The sequence below is a fragment of the Diorhabda carinulata genome, chromosome 4 (assembly GCF_026250575.1).
Source record: "Diorhabda carinulata isolate Delta chromosome 4, icDioCari1.1, whole genome shotgun sequence".
NCBI classification, from domain to species: Eukaryota; Metazoa; Arthropoda; class Insecta; order Coleoptera; family Chrysomelidae; genus Diorhabda; species Diorhabda carinulata.
In genome coordinates, this window is record NC_079463.1 from 19,394,348 (window position 1) to 19,411,236 (window position 16,889).

Genomic DNA, 16,889 nt, shown 5'->3' on the forward strand with positions numbered 1-16,889 from the left:
TTGTGTAAAGCTTGTTAAGATTTGTCACTGACTTGTGCATAAAAATTTTTGCGAAACTATTGAGGCCAATGATTCATAAACTGCACTACGTATTTTATTATTTATTTACTATTTATCAATACTTGACTCTTCATATTTGTTTCAGATCATTGGACAATTATGGCCTAGTATATCTCTTTATGTAATAAAATTGTGCAGAACCAAATTACAAACAAAAATTCAAAAGAAATTTGACGGTTTCAAATTTGAAGAAATTGATTTTGGATTTACGGTAACTCATTTTCAATTGATAAATAACTATGATCCTAGAGGTTTTTTGCTCAAATTTTAGAGCACAAGTGACTTTTGAGAATACCAGTGCTTTTCATGGCAAGGGAGTGTCTTAACTTATTTTCATAGTGCTAAAATATTTGATTTGATAGATAGAAATGTGGCATAAAAATTCAATGAAAAACTTTTATTGAATTAACACACTTGCTTTTGGAAATACAAGTTTAAACTTCAGGGCGTATATAAAAACTAAATATAAAATTCCATGTCCGAAGCAATCATTACGCAACGGCCTGTTGATAAGGTCTAGAATTGTCATCCGTCTGGGTTTCCCCGGATTTGTCCCAGCTTATAGGGCATCAGGAAAGCGTCCGAACGGGGCTACATTTGTTTAAAAATTTGGAAAATGTGGAACCAACAATGTTTTCCACAAGCTGGAAGAAAATAAAATATTGTTAGGGTATGATGCGCTCTGCACATGTCATTAACAACGCAATGCACCACCCATGTGATTTACTGCCAGTAGATATGGAATCCAAGGTTTCTTTTCCATACCTGGGTATAATAATAATAATTTGTGTTTTGTTTTAAGGGTAAAAATATTCGAATTGATTATAAAAACAGTTTGTAACGATCAATAATAAGATCTTGTTATTCGGTCGGTCTTCATTCATTCGTAAGTGTCCACACTATTGTAATTGTTTACCCTCTGTATAGTATATTTTCTTAAAACTATGTTTTTTTTTCTTTTTTAATCACTCCTTTTACGTTTTGTCGTTCTCTCAGTATCCAAGATTCGCATACAATTGTTAGAATTGGTCTATAAGTTGATTTGGATATGCTTAGCTTGATGTCTTTGGATTTTTCTGTATTAATAATATAACATCATCTGCAAATGCTCTTTCACTGATGTTAATTCTTTGTAGTACATCTCTCTATGATTTCGTCCATGATTGATAGTAATGGACTTGTCTCCTTGTCTTAAACTCATATATGTATTGAAGATACTTGTATCAATTCTTTTGATTGCATTCTCATTGTTTTCATAAGTATTTTGTATTATTTTTACGTTGACTTCTCTTTCCACCGGTAACTTCCATATTTTCTCTCTAGGCATTCTATCAAAAACTTTTTTTGAGTCTAAGAAAGCAACTTACAATTTCTTCTTTAGTTATATTGCTTTTTCTGTCATCTCTTTTATATTTTTCACCTGCTATTATGAAATCGAACGTTTTATTTTTGGTATTCTGTTTTCTAGCATTTGGCATATGTGTTCTAAACAATCTTATTGTACTTCTTATCTTTAACTGGTTTTATCTTTAGTATTTCTTCATATTCTTAATTTTTTATTCTTTTTTTTCTTCGTTTTCCTCTATTTTCCTAAGAAATCTCATTTCCATTGCATTTACAGGGTATACTTTATTTTGATTGATATTTCCATGGATCGCATCCGTAAACCATGTTAGGCCTCACTACTTTTTCAACCATTTCTATTTTTATATTTCTTGGCTTCTTTTTTTAAAAAATGATTTCATTGTATCATATAATTTTTCCACTTTTTCTATCCTTTCATTTATTTCCTGCTCTAGTCTGCTATTACTTCCTATTATTGCACCTAGATATTTTATCTTTTTACTTGTTCAATTTGTTCTCCTGTTTTGAATATTATGTACTTCGTCTTCTATTGCTATAATCATGCTCTTAGTTTTGTTGGTATTTTATTTTTTTTTTTAGCCTCAATCTTATGCTTTTATTATTCATAATTGTGGATAATTATCAAAATTAATTCGTTGAATCCACCAAAACAACATTCATCTCATTCATAACCGTATTTACAATTTCGAAATTATGTAAATCTTCTTACGATCTTGCTACCAATAGCAAATCATCTGCGAATATCAATTCTGTTATATATGTAGGCTCCTTCCTCCAAATCCCTATATTAAATTTTTTCATTTAACTTTTTCTCTCTTTATTTTTTATCTATTAATAGATATTTTGAAAAGTAGTGGTCCTTCGATACTACATTTCTTATCATTTTTGTACATTGTTATTGTCATTGTTATTATATCTTTTGATACGGAATTTAAATATTTGGAATTATATCTTCTCTTATTTGAACAAAGGTTTTTTTCAAATCTATGGAACAAATGAAATTCCTTATCTTTATTTATTAATTTATTTGTCTAATTGTAAATATCAAATCGTGTGTGCTTTTTTCACTTTCTAAAGTCCTCTAAAGTGGCCTCGACCTTTCTTATTTCTTATTATAGTAATTTTTTGCTGCTATGGTTCTTATTGTTGTGCCTGGGTAGTTTTTACAATTTCTTTTGTTGTCACTTTTATATATAGGTAGTATAGCTTATTTCAGAAAGGTATAGAGTAATAAAACCTCATTAGGAATGACTACAGATTGACCCAACAAATATTTAAGCCACTTTCATAGTTTGGCATTGATTTCATTGTAAATTTCTCAAGTATAGGTAGTACCACCCGGGTTCGTGTCAATATATGGGTTTAGCCTATTGTTATCCATTCACAAACACTGAAAATAGTGTGCTAAAAGCGTGCCGGTAGGTTACTCGCAAAAAGGAAAGAATTTTATTTTAACAGAATAAAAATTAGGCATTATGTACACAGTATTAAGTACACTTATTTTTTATTGAACATTATATAAAAAATAGATAATACAAAAATTAAATTATAAAAAATCATAATATTCTTTGTCATCTCAGGAACTGTCATTTCCTCTTGACGTTATAATTAAGGGGTCGACGTTCCGATCGATCAAGTAGTCAAGATTCCACATTTTCTCCTCTTCTTTAATGACTTGCTGGACTGCTTTCCGCCAGTTCTCTGGTGTCACCTCCTTAATGGCTTGATCAAACAGTAGCTTAACGTTTTTCATTTTGAATATCGTGTTGTATCTTGCTACAAATCCTTTCACTTGCGCCCATATAAGTTCCATAGGATTTAGTTTGCAATGATATGGCGGTGTGCGCAGCACAGTTACACTATGTTGTTCCACTATATCTTCCACGGCGTATTTCATAAAACGATGTTTGTGTAGATTTACTGTAGCTAATAGTTCTTTTTTTTTTTAAATTATCTTCAAATTCAATACTTTTGGTAGTTAACCAGTCAATAATTTCTTGTTTTCTCCAAGAAGTAGTTGGTGTCTTCTCTATGCGTCGAGAATGATAACTTGCGTTATCCGTAACTACTTCTCAATCAGCCGGAATATATTTTATCATTTCACCAAAATAGTCTTCAAAAATATCCGAATCCTTGTCCTCGTGGTAATCTCCCATATGGCATGACTAAAAGGTTAGCAAACCTTCTTTTAAAAATCCCTCTTCGCTTCCAATATGGACGATTATTAGTCTTTTCCATTTACCTGAAGGCACCTTAATACCCGTTGACAGGCCTTCCATGAAAGCTTGGCGAGCACTGGTTATATTTTTGTCTTGCCACATTTTTGGTAGTGTATACCCTTCATTAATCCACGTCTCATCAAGATAAAAGATTTTCTTCTACTCTGTTCTTTACTGTACTTCTTAAGTATTTTCGTCGCCAGCAAACAATTTCATCGGTTTCCAGTAAAAGTGCTTTACGGTTATGCTTTTCCAAGGTAAAATCCATATTTCTCATAGTGGTCCATAAAAGTTTTTTAGTTTTCAACTGGCCAAGCTCCATTGAAATCTCATCTAGGGTGGGTATTTCTCTTTTAAAATCAAAAAAGGGTGAACTTTTCTTCGAATTACACATTTGGTGTCTTCATCAAGGACTTTTACTGGTCTGCCTGTACTTTTCTTGGGAGGTCCCACTTGGCCTGCTATCTTTCTCTGCCGCAATAATTTAAAAACGGTGTCATTCAGTTATTCGGGAACATCGGTCGACGGTTTCTTGTACAGTAAATTTCGGATAATCGTATTTTATGCAATCGTGTACATTTAAAATAATAAGTTTTTCATTCAGTGATAGTGGAGAATTATTGGAACATCTTTTCGTTGGTCTAAATGTCGCCATTTTATTGCTAATCAGTTTCAATATTACAAACAATACTATTTCAAGACCTGCACCTAGGGCCGACACCGTAATTTAGCCGAACTGGACGGAATTGCCCATTTTATTAATCTATACCTTTCTGAAATAGACTATAGATTCCAATTCTCAGGTATTTTTTCTTGCTGCATTATCTCGTTTAGTCATTCTGTTAATTCATTTATTTCTTTTTCATCCCTTCATTTAAACATTTCAACAGTTATATTGTCTTTTTTCGGCGCTTTTTCTAGCTATAATTTCGATTCAACTCTTATTTCTTTCCTTATCTTTTCATTACTGCCTATTTCTGTCATTTCGTCCTTAATGTTTGCATTTGTAAACTCCTCGAAATATTCCCTTCATCTTTCTATTGCTTCATTCTTCGTGATTATATTTCTTTCTCTGTCTTTTATATCCATCATATTATATTCCTTTTCTTTCTTAATTGCTTTAGTGTTCCATAGAATAATTTTTTATTGTTCCAATAGTTTTCTGTTTACAGATGGCAAAAAATTTACTCTATGATGCTTTAAATTGCTTGATATTAAACTGTTTAATATACATCTATTTAGTTTTGTTTTCTATAAAAATCCTTGGTGTCATCGATCATAATTTATTTGCATATTTACTTGTTACTGTTCAAAATCCAAAATTGTGATGGAAATGTTTATTAATTCTTCCATGTCTTTGCCGTCGGACCACTTCATTTACCATCCAATTATTATTGCTAAATAACACGACCAAAAAAAGTGTTCAGAAGTCACTTCGTGCCGATAAGAAATATGGTTTACACTTGTATATTAAACAGTTATTTATTTTTAGCCACCAAAAATTGACGGAGTAAAAGTATACAATAAAAACGTCACAAAAGACTCAATTATTATTGATTTTGATTTATAGTAAGTATCTACACGCCAAGATTCCAGTTGTTAGGCTATTCTTCTATAACTAATCAATTATACTATAACATAGTTATTAACGTTAAAAAGATCTTGTAGAATTGTTTTGAAGACCTTAGAAAAATATCTTAGCTAACTGGCTATCAAAGTAGCACAGAGAAGTAATCTTGATTTCACACCACCATCATCAACATTTGAGCTAATGAAAATTAAGGCATAGAGAGCAACATGATATTGGGCGTGCTGTTGAAAGGTATATGGGAAGATTTAGGGAGCTGTGACTTATTGTGATCCATCACCACCTATATTTATTCGAGACACTATGACAGTTAGGCGTTATGTTGACAATATTGTTCGGACCAATTTACTGCCTTATCTAAATTGGCGATGAAAAGTACTTTTTCAATAAGACAATGCACCTCTACATATTGCTTAGCAAACCATGGAACTTCTCCAAGAAGCTGGTGTTAATAGTAACCAGATTTAAATTCCATTTGACATGTGTGGGATATGATGGGTAGGGAACTGTTCAATTTATACCATACTCCAAAAGAGAATGATTTAGTTATCCACGAATTTAAAGTTACTTGAAACAGGATGCTACAAGCAATCAACGACTACTCATTTTTGCCGATACCTAGAGTGTATATTTTGTAAATTGGTTCTTAATATTAATACGCACTAGATATTAGGTAATTCACACTACTGTGGATAAAACTATATTGATTACATCTTATGTTCTAACGAGTTTGATAATGATAGTTAATAATAGATTTATTGTGTAAGAATCCCAATTCTGATCTGTGCGGATACTAAGTCTAACAGTCTTATCATACTAGCGGTTGTGGGGCGGAGCGGGCGCGCAACGAATGCATCGCGAACACGCCCCGGCTGCGCCGCGGGAATGTCACAGACGCGTGGCAGAAATGCAACGTTCTCGTCGCTTGTTTGTAGCGCACGATACACTCATTAACAAAATGGATTCCGGGGAGGAAACACTACTGTTGGCTTTGTTACTTTGGCGTTTGTACGCGACAATACAAAATGTCGTCCACACTACTATTCGCAGAGATCTCGTTGCCGACGCGCAACGAATTCACTGCGTATGCGCGGCGGGGTCGTTGCGCAACCGCTCCGCTTTGAATACGCTCGCAATCCGCTAGTTTGATAATGGGATAACCCCCTCAAGGAATCTCCGTTATTTTAGACAAAGATGAAAAATCCTCGAATCAATTTCTATTTTAATCGAGGTGTTTTATAACATACCATAAATTGTCACCCTTTTAAACCACTACCTTTGACAGCTACACTCTCAGATTCTTTAAATAGCAAGGAAGGTCGTGCGATGCTTCCTTGGAAAAGGTCTGAAAAGCAGATATCAAAAATATATCACACTTTGCTTTAATCTTGGATAAAGAAAATTATGTAATTGTTATTCTTGAACGCTTATACAGATTTATTTTTTTCGAATAAAAACGAATAACACCGTGGTTAGAACAGTTTTTTTGAAATCTAGTTGATGTGTTGAAAGATGTCAAAACCAAGCATTCATCAAAATTATTGACGCCAAATAATCTTGACAGTAACAAAGTGAGATTAACACTTGCAATTTGGTGACTTTTTTATCCACAACAATCGAAATGGTACAGCTTCATGGTTTAGCAGAAAAATGTGAAGCAGTTCTAATATTTAATGAAGCAGGCCGTAACTACCATGAAACTGTGATAATATTAAATGAACGTTTTCCAGATCGTCCAATTGATCGATATTACTATAGACTTCTTGGTCAAAAAATTTTTTGAAATTGGTTCTGTAGAAAACAAGAAACGGGATAGAAGAAAAGACTTCTGAAGTGAAACATTAGATATTTTATCTCAATTTTTAGTAAATCTATACAGGTCAAGTAGAAAAATTTACCTCTGAATATTAAGTAAATCACAAAACCATTTTAAAAATGTCATCCAGAGAAGTAATCTTGACTTCGCATCACCATCATCAACATGTGAGCTAATGAATACTAAGACATAGAGAGCGAAGTGATAATGGGCTTGTTCATGTGAACAGGACTTGAAATAATAATTTAGGAAGCTGTGACTTATGGTGATCCGTCACCGCTTACATTCATTCGAGACAAATGAACAGTTGGGCGTTATGTTGATATTATTGTTCAGACCAATTTACTACCATATCTAAATTGGTGGGGAAAAGTAATAGTAATTTTTAAATATGGCAATGCACCTCTACATATTGCTTAGCAAACTATGGAGCATCTCCAAGCATCTGGTTTTTATAGTCACCAGATTTAAAACCCCATCGGACATATGTGGGATATGATGCGTAGGAACTGTTCAATTTGAATCATACTCCAAAAGAGTTATCCATGAATTTGAAGTTACTTGACACAGGATGCAGTAAGCAATCAGCGACCACTTCTTTTTGTCGATGCCTAAAGTGTATTCTTGGTAAATTGGTACGTCGTTGAATTTTCTAATATTATGGTTACCGAAATAAGTGAACATTAAATTTTCATTATAAAGCATTTTTTTTCAGATCGGACCAATTTATCGACATTACTATAGACATTATGTCACAAAATTTTTTGAAACTCGTTCTGTCATGGGAGAAAAAACAAGTAGATAGTGTATCTCAATTTGTAGTAATACCATCTAGGTCAAGTAGAAAAATTTACCAGAGAATGCGAAGTAAATCACTGAACCATTTTAAAATGAAAAATGTCATCCATATTAAGTCAAAAAGGCGCACGAATTGACAGATGGTGATATAGATCGACGACTGCAATACGAGGAGGTATTGATATCTAGTTAGTCTAGACCAGTTCCATGCATAAACAAAATATTGCGTTACCATAGCAACGAACAATAACTTATTAGAAGTGTCAGTATAAAGTTTGACGTTAAAAAAGTAAACCAGAGTTACGCAATAAATTAAAAGAAAAAAGATGTTCACCGAAATTGTGAAAATCGAAAAATTGGAATATTGAGCAATCATCAAGTACCTGCATTTAAAGGTTAAAAGGTAAGCAGATTTACGAAGATATGCTTAATACCCTTGGTGATCAATGACATACGTAAGCGACCGTGAAAAATTAGACTGCAAGTTTCAAAAGAGGTAAATACGAACGCGTTCATCACATAGTTTACGTCAATTTGGACTTGAGAAAAATTGCTGCAAAATGGATCGATGTCTTCTTAAACTGAATTGTTACTATGGATGAGACTTGAGTACATTCCTAAGATCCAGAAACAAAGCAACAATCTATGGAATAGCAACACTGTTTCAAGACCTAAGAAGTTTCGTGTCCAAAAATCTGCTAGAAAAGTTCTTGCTTCAGTTTTTTGGGATTGCCATGGGGTAATCATGATTGATATTTTGGATAAAAGTAGAACAATAACTGGAGATTACTATTCGACATTACTCTACGGGAAAAAATTAAAGAGAAAAGAGGCGGAAAACTATGCAAAAGTGTTTTGTTTTTGCAGGACCACGCCTCTGCACACAAATCTCATTTTCTTAACAGAAACATTTTTTTAAAGGTCTAGAGACGTTGCAGGTTCGCTGTAATAAATTTATCCAAATAAGAGGAGAATATGTTGAGAAATAAAATATTTTGGCATTGAAATTTTGTTTCGTTCTATAGTAGGCTAAGAATTTTTCAATATATTCTAGTATTGTCAAACTATGGACCATAATATTTCACAAGATCCATATTATTTAAGACATATTTGTTTTTCCTATGAAGCTACATTCTATTTAAATGGTCACGTCAGATATTGGTATGACGAAAACCTTCGACTGTTTCTAGAGTGTCATACTTAATTTCCAAATAAATTAAATGTTTGGGGGCAGGAAATTTAACGGGAGAAACCCATTTTAACCTGTTACACACACAAATAGTCCCTGCCATTAATGATATAGCTAGAAACAATCCAAGCGAATTCACGAGAGCTATTATTTTAAGCAGGATGGAGCTCCATCTCTTACGCTGTTCGAATTCGAATTTTTTTAAATAATTTGTGTCTTAGAAGATGGATTAGGCATCGTGGATTCATTGAATGGTTATCTTTCTTTCTAGTTTTTATTAATCAGTTGTTTCATCCAAAATTTTAAATTTACACATTTTTGAGCTCTGCTTTTCAAACTTTATCCAACGAAGTATCGCACCACCCCACTTATTATTAAAAAAATCAGAGGGGGTATTTGACAAGGGTAGGGGGTAACAGGGGTGACAATTTTTTGAATTTTATGAAAAACTTGAAAATTGACGGGTTCGAAATGGAGATTCCTAGCGGGGGTAAGTGTAAACATCCGCAACGTATAGTCATTTACTTAATCAATTGATGCCTTTTATTACAGCACCTGTATTCAAAAAATGTATGAAAATTTCAATACTATTTTATAAATACAATAAAAGTCTAAAAACTGAGAAGCGAGATATGTGATATCTTTATATATAATGAAGAATTCCTATTTTTTTTTTCTCTATTTTCCAATTTTGTAAAAATCTAAAACAAGGCCAATTTATAGGGTTGTAAATTGTTTTTAGCTACGACGGGGACTGCACTATAAATTTTTCAGTGTCTGGAACACAAATTGGACGAATCAAAGATTTTCAGGTAATTTTTCAAAATATCCTGGAGGTTTGCAGTGAATCTGAATATTTTTTTAGGTAGGAGCAGAACTGCGATTGGTATTGAAACCATTGATGATAAAAATGCCTTTGATTGGTGGAATACAGATCTTTTTTCTTAACACACCTGATATTAATTTCGAATTAGAAGGAATATCAGGTATTCCAGGTCTTAGGTGAGATAAGTTCATTTATCAAATCTTACTGATTATTTCATATAACGCATATTTTGAGAATTTGTAGTTCATATTTAAATGGTATTCTTATGAATTAAAAGAAGAAGTTAATTGAATTGAATATGTTTTGTTTATTTTACACTCCATTCTATAGCTTCATTTAACTCAAAGTGGCTGCTACTGTTTCTTTGTCAAGCGCGCAAATATATTCACTATTAAAATTTCATAGTATTCCAATCAATCATTTTCACATTAATTTCTCAACAACCTAAATAGTTCATATGACGGATAGTTTTAATATTTATTTATGAATCAATATGAACTTATTTACCATAAAATAAACATTAAATGGCTTTTAAAGTAAAAATGGTGGTCTTTTAATATAAAGATGTTAGAAGGGCTTTTAGATAGTTTGGGGAACCTTTTTATCTTTTCAGTCACTCTGAACTTATACCGATATTTTTTACATTACATCTCATTGTTCTACTTCCAAAATACGTAGACTTATTTCAAAGGAGGCCAAAACAAACTATCCTTCCACAACAAGCTAACATACTTTGATTTTGAGGATATTAAGAATGATGTGTTATGTTTAATATTTAATTTATGTAAAGAAAAAATTTAAAATCTACCCCCGTTATCGATAAGTTACTGACGTTGTATGACTGTATGACAATAAGAGACTGAAGTGATGTTGACACAAGCATTAATGCGTGTGTAGTGCCATCTATCAAAAATTAAAAACTCTTTGGAATTGTTCTCGGTTTTTTGTGTCCTATTTCCAAGATCTTAATACTACTCCTTCGAGGCTCTCAAGTCTTTTGATGAAATAGCTTCTATGTCTAAGATAGTATTTGACGGGGCAATCACCTGCCAGGAGACCTATCAACAGTTTAATGTTGTTTCTGAGCATCTTAAGAAGCTCTTAGACCAGGAATGTTTTCTATCCGATCAGTTCGTTATTGCTATGGCATCTTATGTGAAAAAAAAACCAATTTAAAAGTGTGGGATCACACTTTACAAATTATTGAAATTGAAGCTAACAACCAATTTCTATTAGCTCAACGCCGAAAATCCCGTCTTGAGAAAATGAGCAGTATTGATAAAGGAATTAAAGTATAAACGATTGAGGTCTTCCATCACGTGATTAATACGTCAGCAACAATAATCATATGAATCGAATCAAAATTTCTGTCAACTCAGTAGAAATAATCATTATGACTAATAGACCAAAGGTCGCCCTTTTCAAATTGTTAATTTAAAAAGAAATTTTCCTTTTTTCATTGTTTGTATTTAGAAAAAGTTTTTTGATATCGGTATACTAGGTGAGTAAGTTACAAAAGCCAAAATCACTACTAGCCAAGCTGGCTTATTACTGGAGAACACACTATTATTTTTGGTTTCGAAAATACCGTTTCGACCTTTGCTCGACAATATAAAAGAGAAATTTGTTAAAATGTATTGTTTTTAAATTTGATTGGATTAAGCGGTGGGCAAAAACTTTTGATCCATATTGTATAGAGTAATGTATACAGCTACTAAATTTTGTATTGTTGTATGTTATTATTTAGCACAGTTATTAAAAATAATTCTGTGCGATATTTTAGCTACTTCATTCGACAAAAGATTGAGGAAAGAATAACAAAAAAATTGGTATTCCCAAATAAAGTAACAAAAAGGTTTTCTAAGTCTGTTGAGGCTGCTGAATTGAAATCATTAGAACCAGCGGTAAGAATTATCGATATTTTCAACTTTTCAAAAAAAGTATGCTTCACTTGCATATATTCGTATAGGAATCTAATTTACTCATTTTGAGATTTTAAGAAAATTATAATTTTTAGTAGCTAAGCTGTTAGTTATCTAAATTATATTTTTTGAATTTTCTAGTTTCCATATTTTTCTGCTAGTATATTTGTTAGTATACCTAAATTGGAGAGGTTCATTACAGTGCAACATATTGTGAATTTTGCAAGGATTATAGCGGACATAAATCGGTTTATATTAACCTGATATATTGTCTATCTTGTCTTTGTATTTCAGGGTGTTTTGAGAGTGCATGTATTTGAAGCTAAAGATCTGGAAAGAAAAGATGTTACCGGAAAATCGGATCCTTATGTTGTATTAACGGTTGGCGCTCAAGAACGAAAAACTCCTGTCATCAAAAGGGACTTGAACCCAAAATGGGACTACTGGTGTGAAGTACGTGATTAAAAATGAATTTTTTTATAATGTTAATTTTTTATGATTTTAGTTTGTAATTTTGGATCCAGTAGGACAACATCTACATTTTAAAATGTTTGATCAAGACGATTTAAACGAAGATGATTTTATGGGAAGGTATATATCAAAGTATTATATATATATAAGATATTACTGTACATAATTTATAACTTCCTAACCCTACAGTTAGACAATTTAAACTGAAATTTTGACAAAATCTCATAACCATAATAATGAGTATATTAAGACTCCTTATAATTAAAAAAAAACGTTAAGACAGGATTTACCCCACAGTTATGTCCTCTTAGGTTTAGCTGTAATATCACTTTTTAGTAACTTAGATATACACAACCGGTCAAAACTTCTGCTCACCTTATAATTTGCGTGTTACACAACCAATAAAAATAATACGATCGATTTTAATATTAATATTTTGTATTGAACCCCCTTTTGCATTTACTATTTCGGTACACAATTTTGGTATTCTCTCAAACAATTTCGACAAATAATCGTCATCTATTTGATTCCATTCGTTTTTTAAGATATTCCAAAAACGTGAAGGAGAAGTAGGAGACTGCTCTGAATTCCCTATCCAATTTGTCCCACAACAACTTAATCGGGTTGAGGTTAAACGATTGTAATGGCAAAATCATTACTTCCGGTACATTTTTCCTTTCCAATTGCTTCAAATACTCATTGCACAGCTTTGTGCAATGCTTCGGATCGACATACTGGAAGATTATTTTTCTGTCGATTCGGCGCTGGCCAAAACGTACTACATTCACCTTTAATATTTCTTATAACCTTTCCTTACAATCCCTTCAATTCTTACCAGGTCTCCAGTCTCCCTTCCTCCAAAACATCAACGAACGATCACTGAGCCTCCGCCGTGTCTTACAGTCGGGATTACACATAGATCTAAAATACGTTCTTCCTTTGATTTGCGTATAAACACGCTTCTGTTAGACCAAAAAACCTCAAATTTGATTCACCACTCTATAAAACACTCTCCTACTTTTTGTGCATCCAATCTTTATCCTCCTCAGCCTACTACAACCTCTCAAATTTATTTTGAGCTTTCTTCACCATTCCAAAAAGGACAGCTTCGCTCAATCTCATTTCACTGTAGAAGTACTCAAATTTAAATTCCTAGATAAAGAATCTAGATTTGAGCTGCTATCTCTGGACCTGTGAGTCCTCGATCACGTTTACTGATCAATACAATACGTTTATCTTCGGCGATTGTGGTTTTTAGAGGCCGCCCTGTACATTTTCTACCGCCAAAGTTACTGGGGAATGCATATTTCTTTATTCAAATAATCCACGGTAAGTCCAGGTATTTTTAAATCGGCGGCAATGGTACGGTTACTTTTACCTAAACTATGAAGACTTGTGATTAATGCACGAGATTCAACCGATATTTCCTTGGTTTAACCCATTTTAAAATTTACAAGTTTGAATTTACGAGAACGAAAACACTCCATATACTAACCTCACAAAAAGATTTTTTGGTCCAAAAAGTATAAATAACGCACGCTCTTGTGTGTCACAGGCCTAACTGGGCATAACTACAATCATAAACATCGAAAAAATAATTCACAGTTAAAGCAAATCATCTGGTACTTACAAGTATTAACTTGTCGCATTCACCGACTGAGTATAAACATGCGCTCGTATACAGTTATCAAATAACGAATACTATCATTTTTGGTTTGTAAGACACCGTTGAAACCTTCACGTGACAGTATGAAAGAGAAATTTGTTTAAAGTGTATTTTGAAATGTAATAAACGGATTATGGGGTAGGCAAAAACTTTTGACCGGTAATGTATTTCATCGATACACTTTGCCTTCTAGTGGTATCATTGAAATTCACCAGGCAATAAAAGATGGAGAAAATGACAAGTGGTTTAATTTAGACAACGCAAAACATGGAAAAATACATCTTAGATTTACTTGGTTAGGTCTCTCTGCTAATCAGGAAGACTTGCAGGCGGTATGATATTATAGTTTTCATTATTTTTTCAGTAATCTGTTTGTGCTTTTTTAGGCATTGAAAGAAATTGCTTTATTGAAAGTAGCAGATATAAGCTCCGCACTCCTTACCATATACTTAGATACCGCACAAGATCTTCAGGTAATGGCAAATCAAATTGTATTTTCAGATTAAAATATTTTTTTTGTTAGTCAGTCTTACATATTTGTGTCAATTACACTTAGGGATAATATCCAAGAAACTATTGAATATTTAGGGTCAAAACAAATAGAAAACATTAGGCTCCACAAACATATTAGAATAAATACATCTAGGAAATTTTTGCGAAGTATACGTCTTAAAAACTACTAGTTAACCAAACTTGGGCTCTGGTGAATTATTTTACATTCAATTCATATGCTTTTTAATTCTTTAAAAAATAATCTTCTCACTTCTCTGCTATGCTTTTCCTTAAAAAAAAACATTGATCACTGCTTGAAGTTCAGAAAAGCGCTGATGGTCTCTTCTGTAACCAAACTTACAGAACAATGTAGTAAATTATTTTCTGGATCTGAAATTGAAATATCTGGTTTTAGAATACTTCCGTTCAAGAATTATTGATAAATATTTTATTGCAATCTTACCACATATGTTTTTGCTTGAATTATAGATTCCAAATTTTCCAGTTACAGACGTTGTGAAGTATTCACTTATATGAGGATATGTGATTTTAATAACTTTGATTACAAGATAAAATATTAGAAATTTATATCCGGGAGAAACGCTCTTTGATTGGTGGCACCTCTAGTAACGACAAAGTGAAAATATAGTTATTGCTTGTTTGTAATTAAATCGATCTGTCAGCTATTTCTGAAACACTTTTTGGACTAGTGGCATGAATGTTCGCTTAAAGTTCCAAAATAAATACACTTCTATGTGAGCAAATATCAGAAATCTACCCAAGATATATGTATACACATATTCATAACCTCAACAGCAAAAAAACAGGACACTTCGTATTTTTCTTAGTAAAAGCTAATTTTCAGCAATGTTTATTTTGAGGATATTCTAGTTATTACAGAGAATGTAGGATCTAAATCCATTGAACTAATCCTTTCAGGATTAGTAAACAGTTAGATGAAAATCATATTTGATTTATTTTTCTTGAAGTTGATTTATCTGTCGGACCTATTCTAAACTGTAAGTAGTTTTTGCATCATTAAACATCTTAATTTATTATTTTTACTTGGGTCCAGAATAATGGTTCTTTCAAATATTGACATAGCCCGAGAAGGTCGGAGCTTAAGGTACATTGCCGAAACGCTTGGGGTAGCGAAGTCTACCATTCAAGATGTACTCCGGCGTTTCCGGGAGACTATGATAGGAGTGCCGACAGTGGCCGATCAAGGGCAACAAAGGCAGTCGATCGATTTATTACGTTGTCGGTATTGGGAGGCCGATATTTAACGGCTCCTGAGGTTCTAAAAAAACTTGATGGGGCTCGAAATACACGTGTAAGTGCAGACACAGCGGAGACTGAGGGAGCATGAAAACATACTAAGGCGACCCGAGACAGGGCCTCAACTTTTGAAAGGCATCGATGAGGAATGATTATTTGCCCATCAGTATTCTCATTGGACACTGCAGCAATGGGGAACTGTTTTATTCACATGAGTCTCTATTTGGTCTATACTACTCAGACTATCGAGACAGAGTTGGAGACGACCAGGGTGAATCACTGCCTTTTGAAACGAGATCAGTTATGGTTATTTCCATAAATAATGGGGCTCTGACTGCTCAGAGGTACATCGAGGAAGTGTTCCTAGAGGCTGTCATCCCATTTTAATGCAGGATAGTGCTCATCCACATACCGTTAAAATTGTTACCGAATACTTTGAAACAAATGGAAATCACAGTTTTTGCCTAGCCTACACGATCTCTCGATACGAACTCCATAAAGCATATGTGGGATAATTTAGAGAAGCATGTACGACGTCGTCATCCTCCTCTTAGCGACTTAAATCAGCTCCAAATTCAGGGGATCAGTATGTATTACAGTATTACAAAGCTCTTTGGGTTTCATAGAGCTAACTCGACTTTTGTGTTTCGAAGAAAAGAAACAAACGTTATTTTTTTAATTATTTATAAACTTTTATGAACACCTCAGCACTATACACCATTGATATATCATTTCTTATTTAAAGTAAAAATATGAACTTTGCCTTGGCTGCGTTATATCGTGACACATGACCAGTTGTATAACAAATCGTTTTTCGTATGACTTTGAAAATTTAAACTCTCAACATTTCAGCACCGTATAGTATGTATATTGTACTATAAATAATAGTTTAAAATAATTTCCAAAATGATTAAGTAGCTAGCCTATTACTAGAAATCCGAAAAAATGTACCGTGCAGCTTAAACAAAAACAAAGTTTAACTTCTTCGACAAACAACAAAAAATTGCGTTTATATATCTACAAAAAGTCTGTAGTGTATCTTTTAAGAAATACTTATCATACATATACGTTTTAAAATTAACGCACTTGAAAATAAACTCTGTTTTTGTAGTATTTTTATATTCAACGTTTTTCTAGGAATTGTATCGATGCTAAATTTACTTTGAATATCTTGAATGAAATTCTAATGGCCTGGAATT

General features: G+C 32.9%; 1 protein-coding gene across 4 annotated transcripts in view; it reads left to right on the forward strand.

Moving 5' to 3' along the window:
• Positions 1 to 16,889, forward strand: part of LOC130892712 (extended synaptotagmin-2-like) — a 117,812-nt gene that overhangs the window by 60,967 nt on the left and 39,956 nt on the right. For all 4 annotated transcript variants that reach the window (XM_057798276.1, XM_057798277.1, XM_057798274.1 and 1 more), the window contains 9 exons: positions 146 to 271; positions 5,137 to 5,213; positions 9,778 to 9,847; positions 9,901 to 10,037; positions 11,645 to 11,765; positions 12,078 to 12,236; positions 12,289 to 12,374; positions 14,114 to 14,252; positions 14,307 to 14,393. In XM_057798276.1, coding sequence (XP_057654259.1) covers positions 146 to 271; positions 5,137 to 5,213; positions 9,778 to 9,847; positions 9,901 to 10,037; positions 11,645 to 11,765; positions 12,078 to 12,236; positions 12,289 to 12,374; positions 14,114 to 14,252; positions 14,307 to 14,393 — 1,002 coding nt within the window. The remainder of the gene's footprint in view (positions 1 to 145; positions 272 to 5,136; positions 5,214 to 9,777; positions 9,848 to 9,900; positions 10,038 to 11,644; positions 11,766 to 12,077; positions 12,237 to 12,288; positions 12,375 to 14,113; positions 14,253 to 14,306; positions 14,394 to 16,889) is intronic.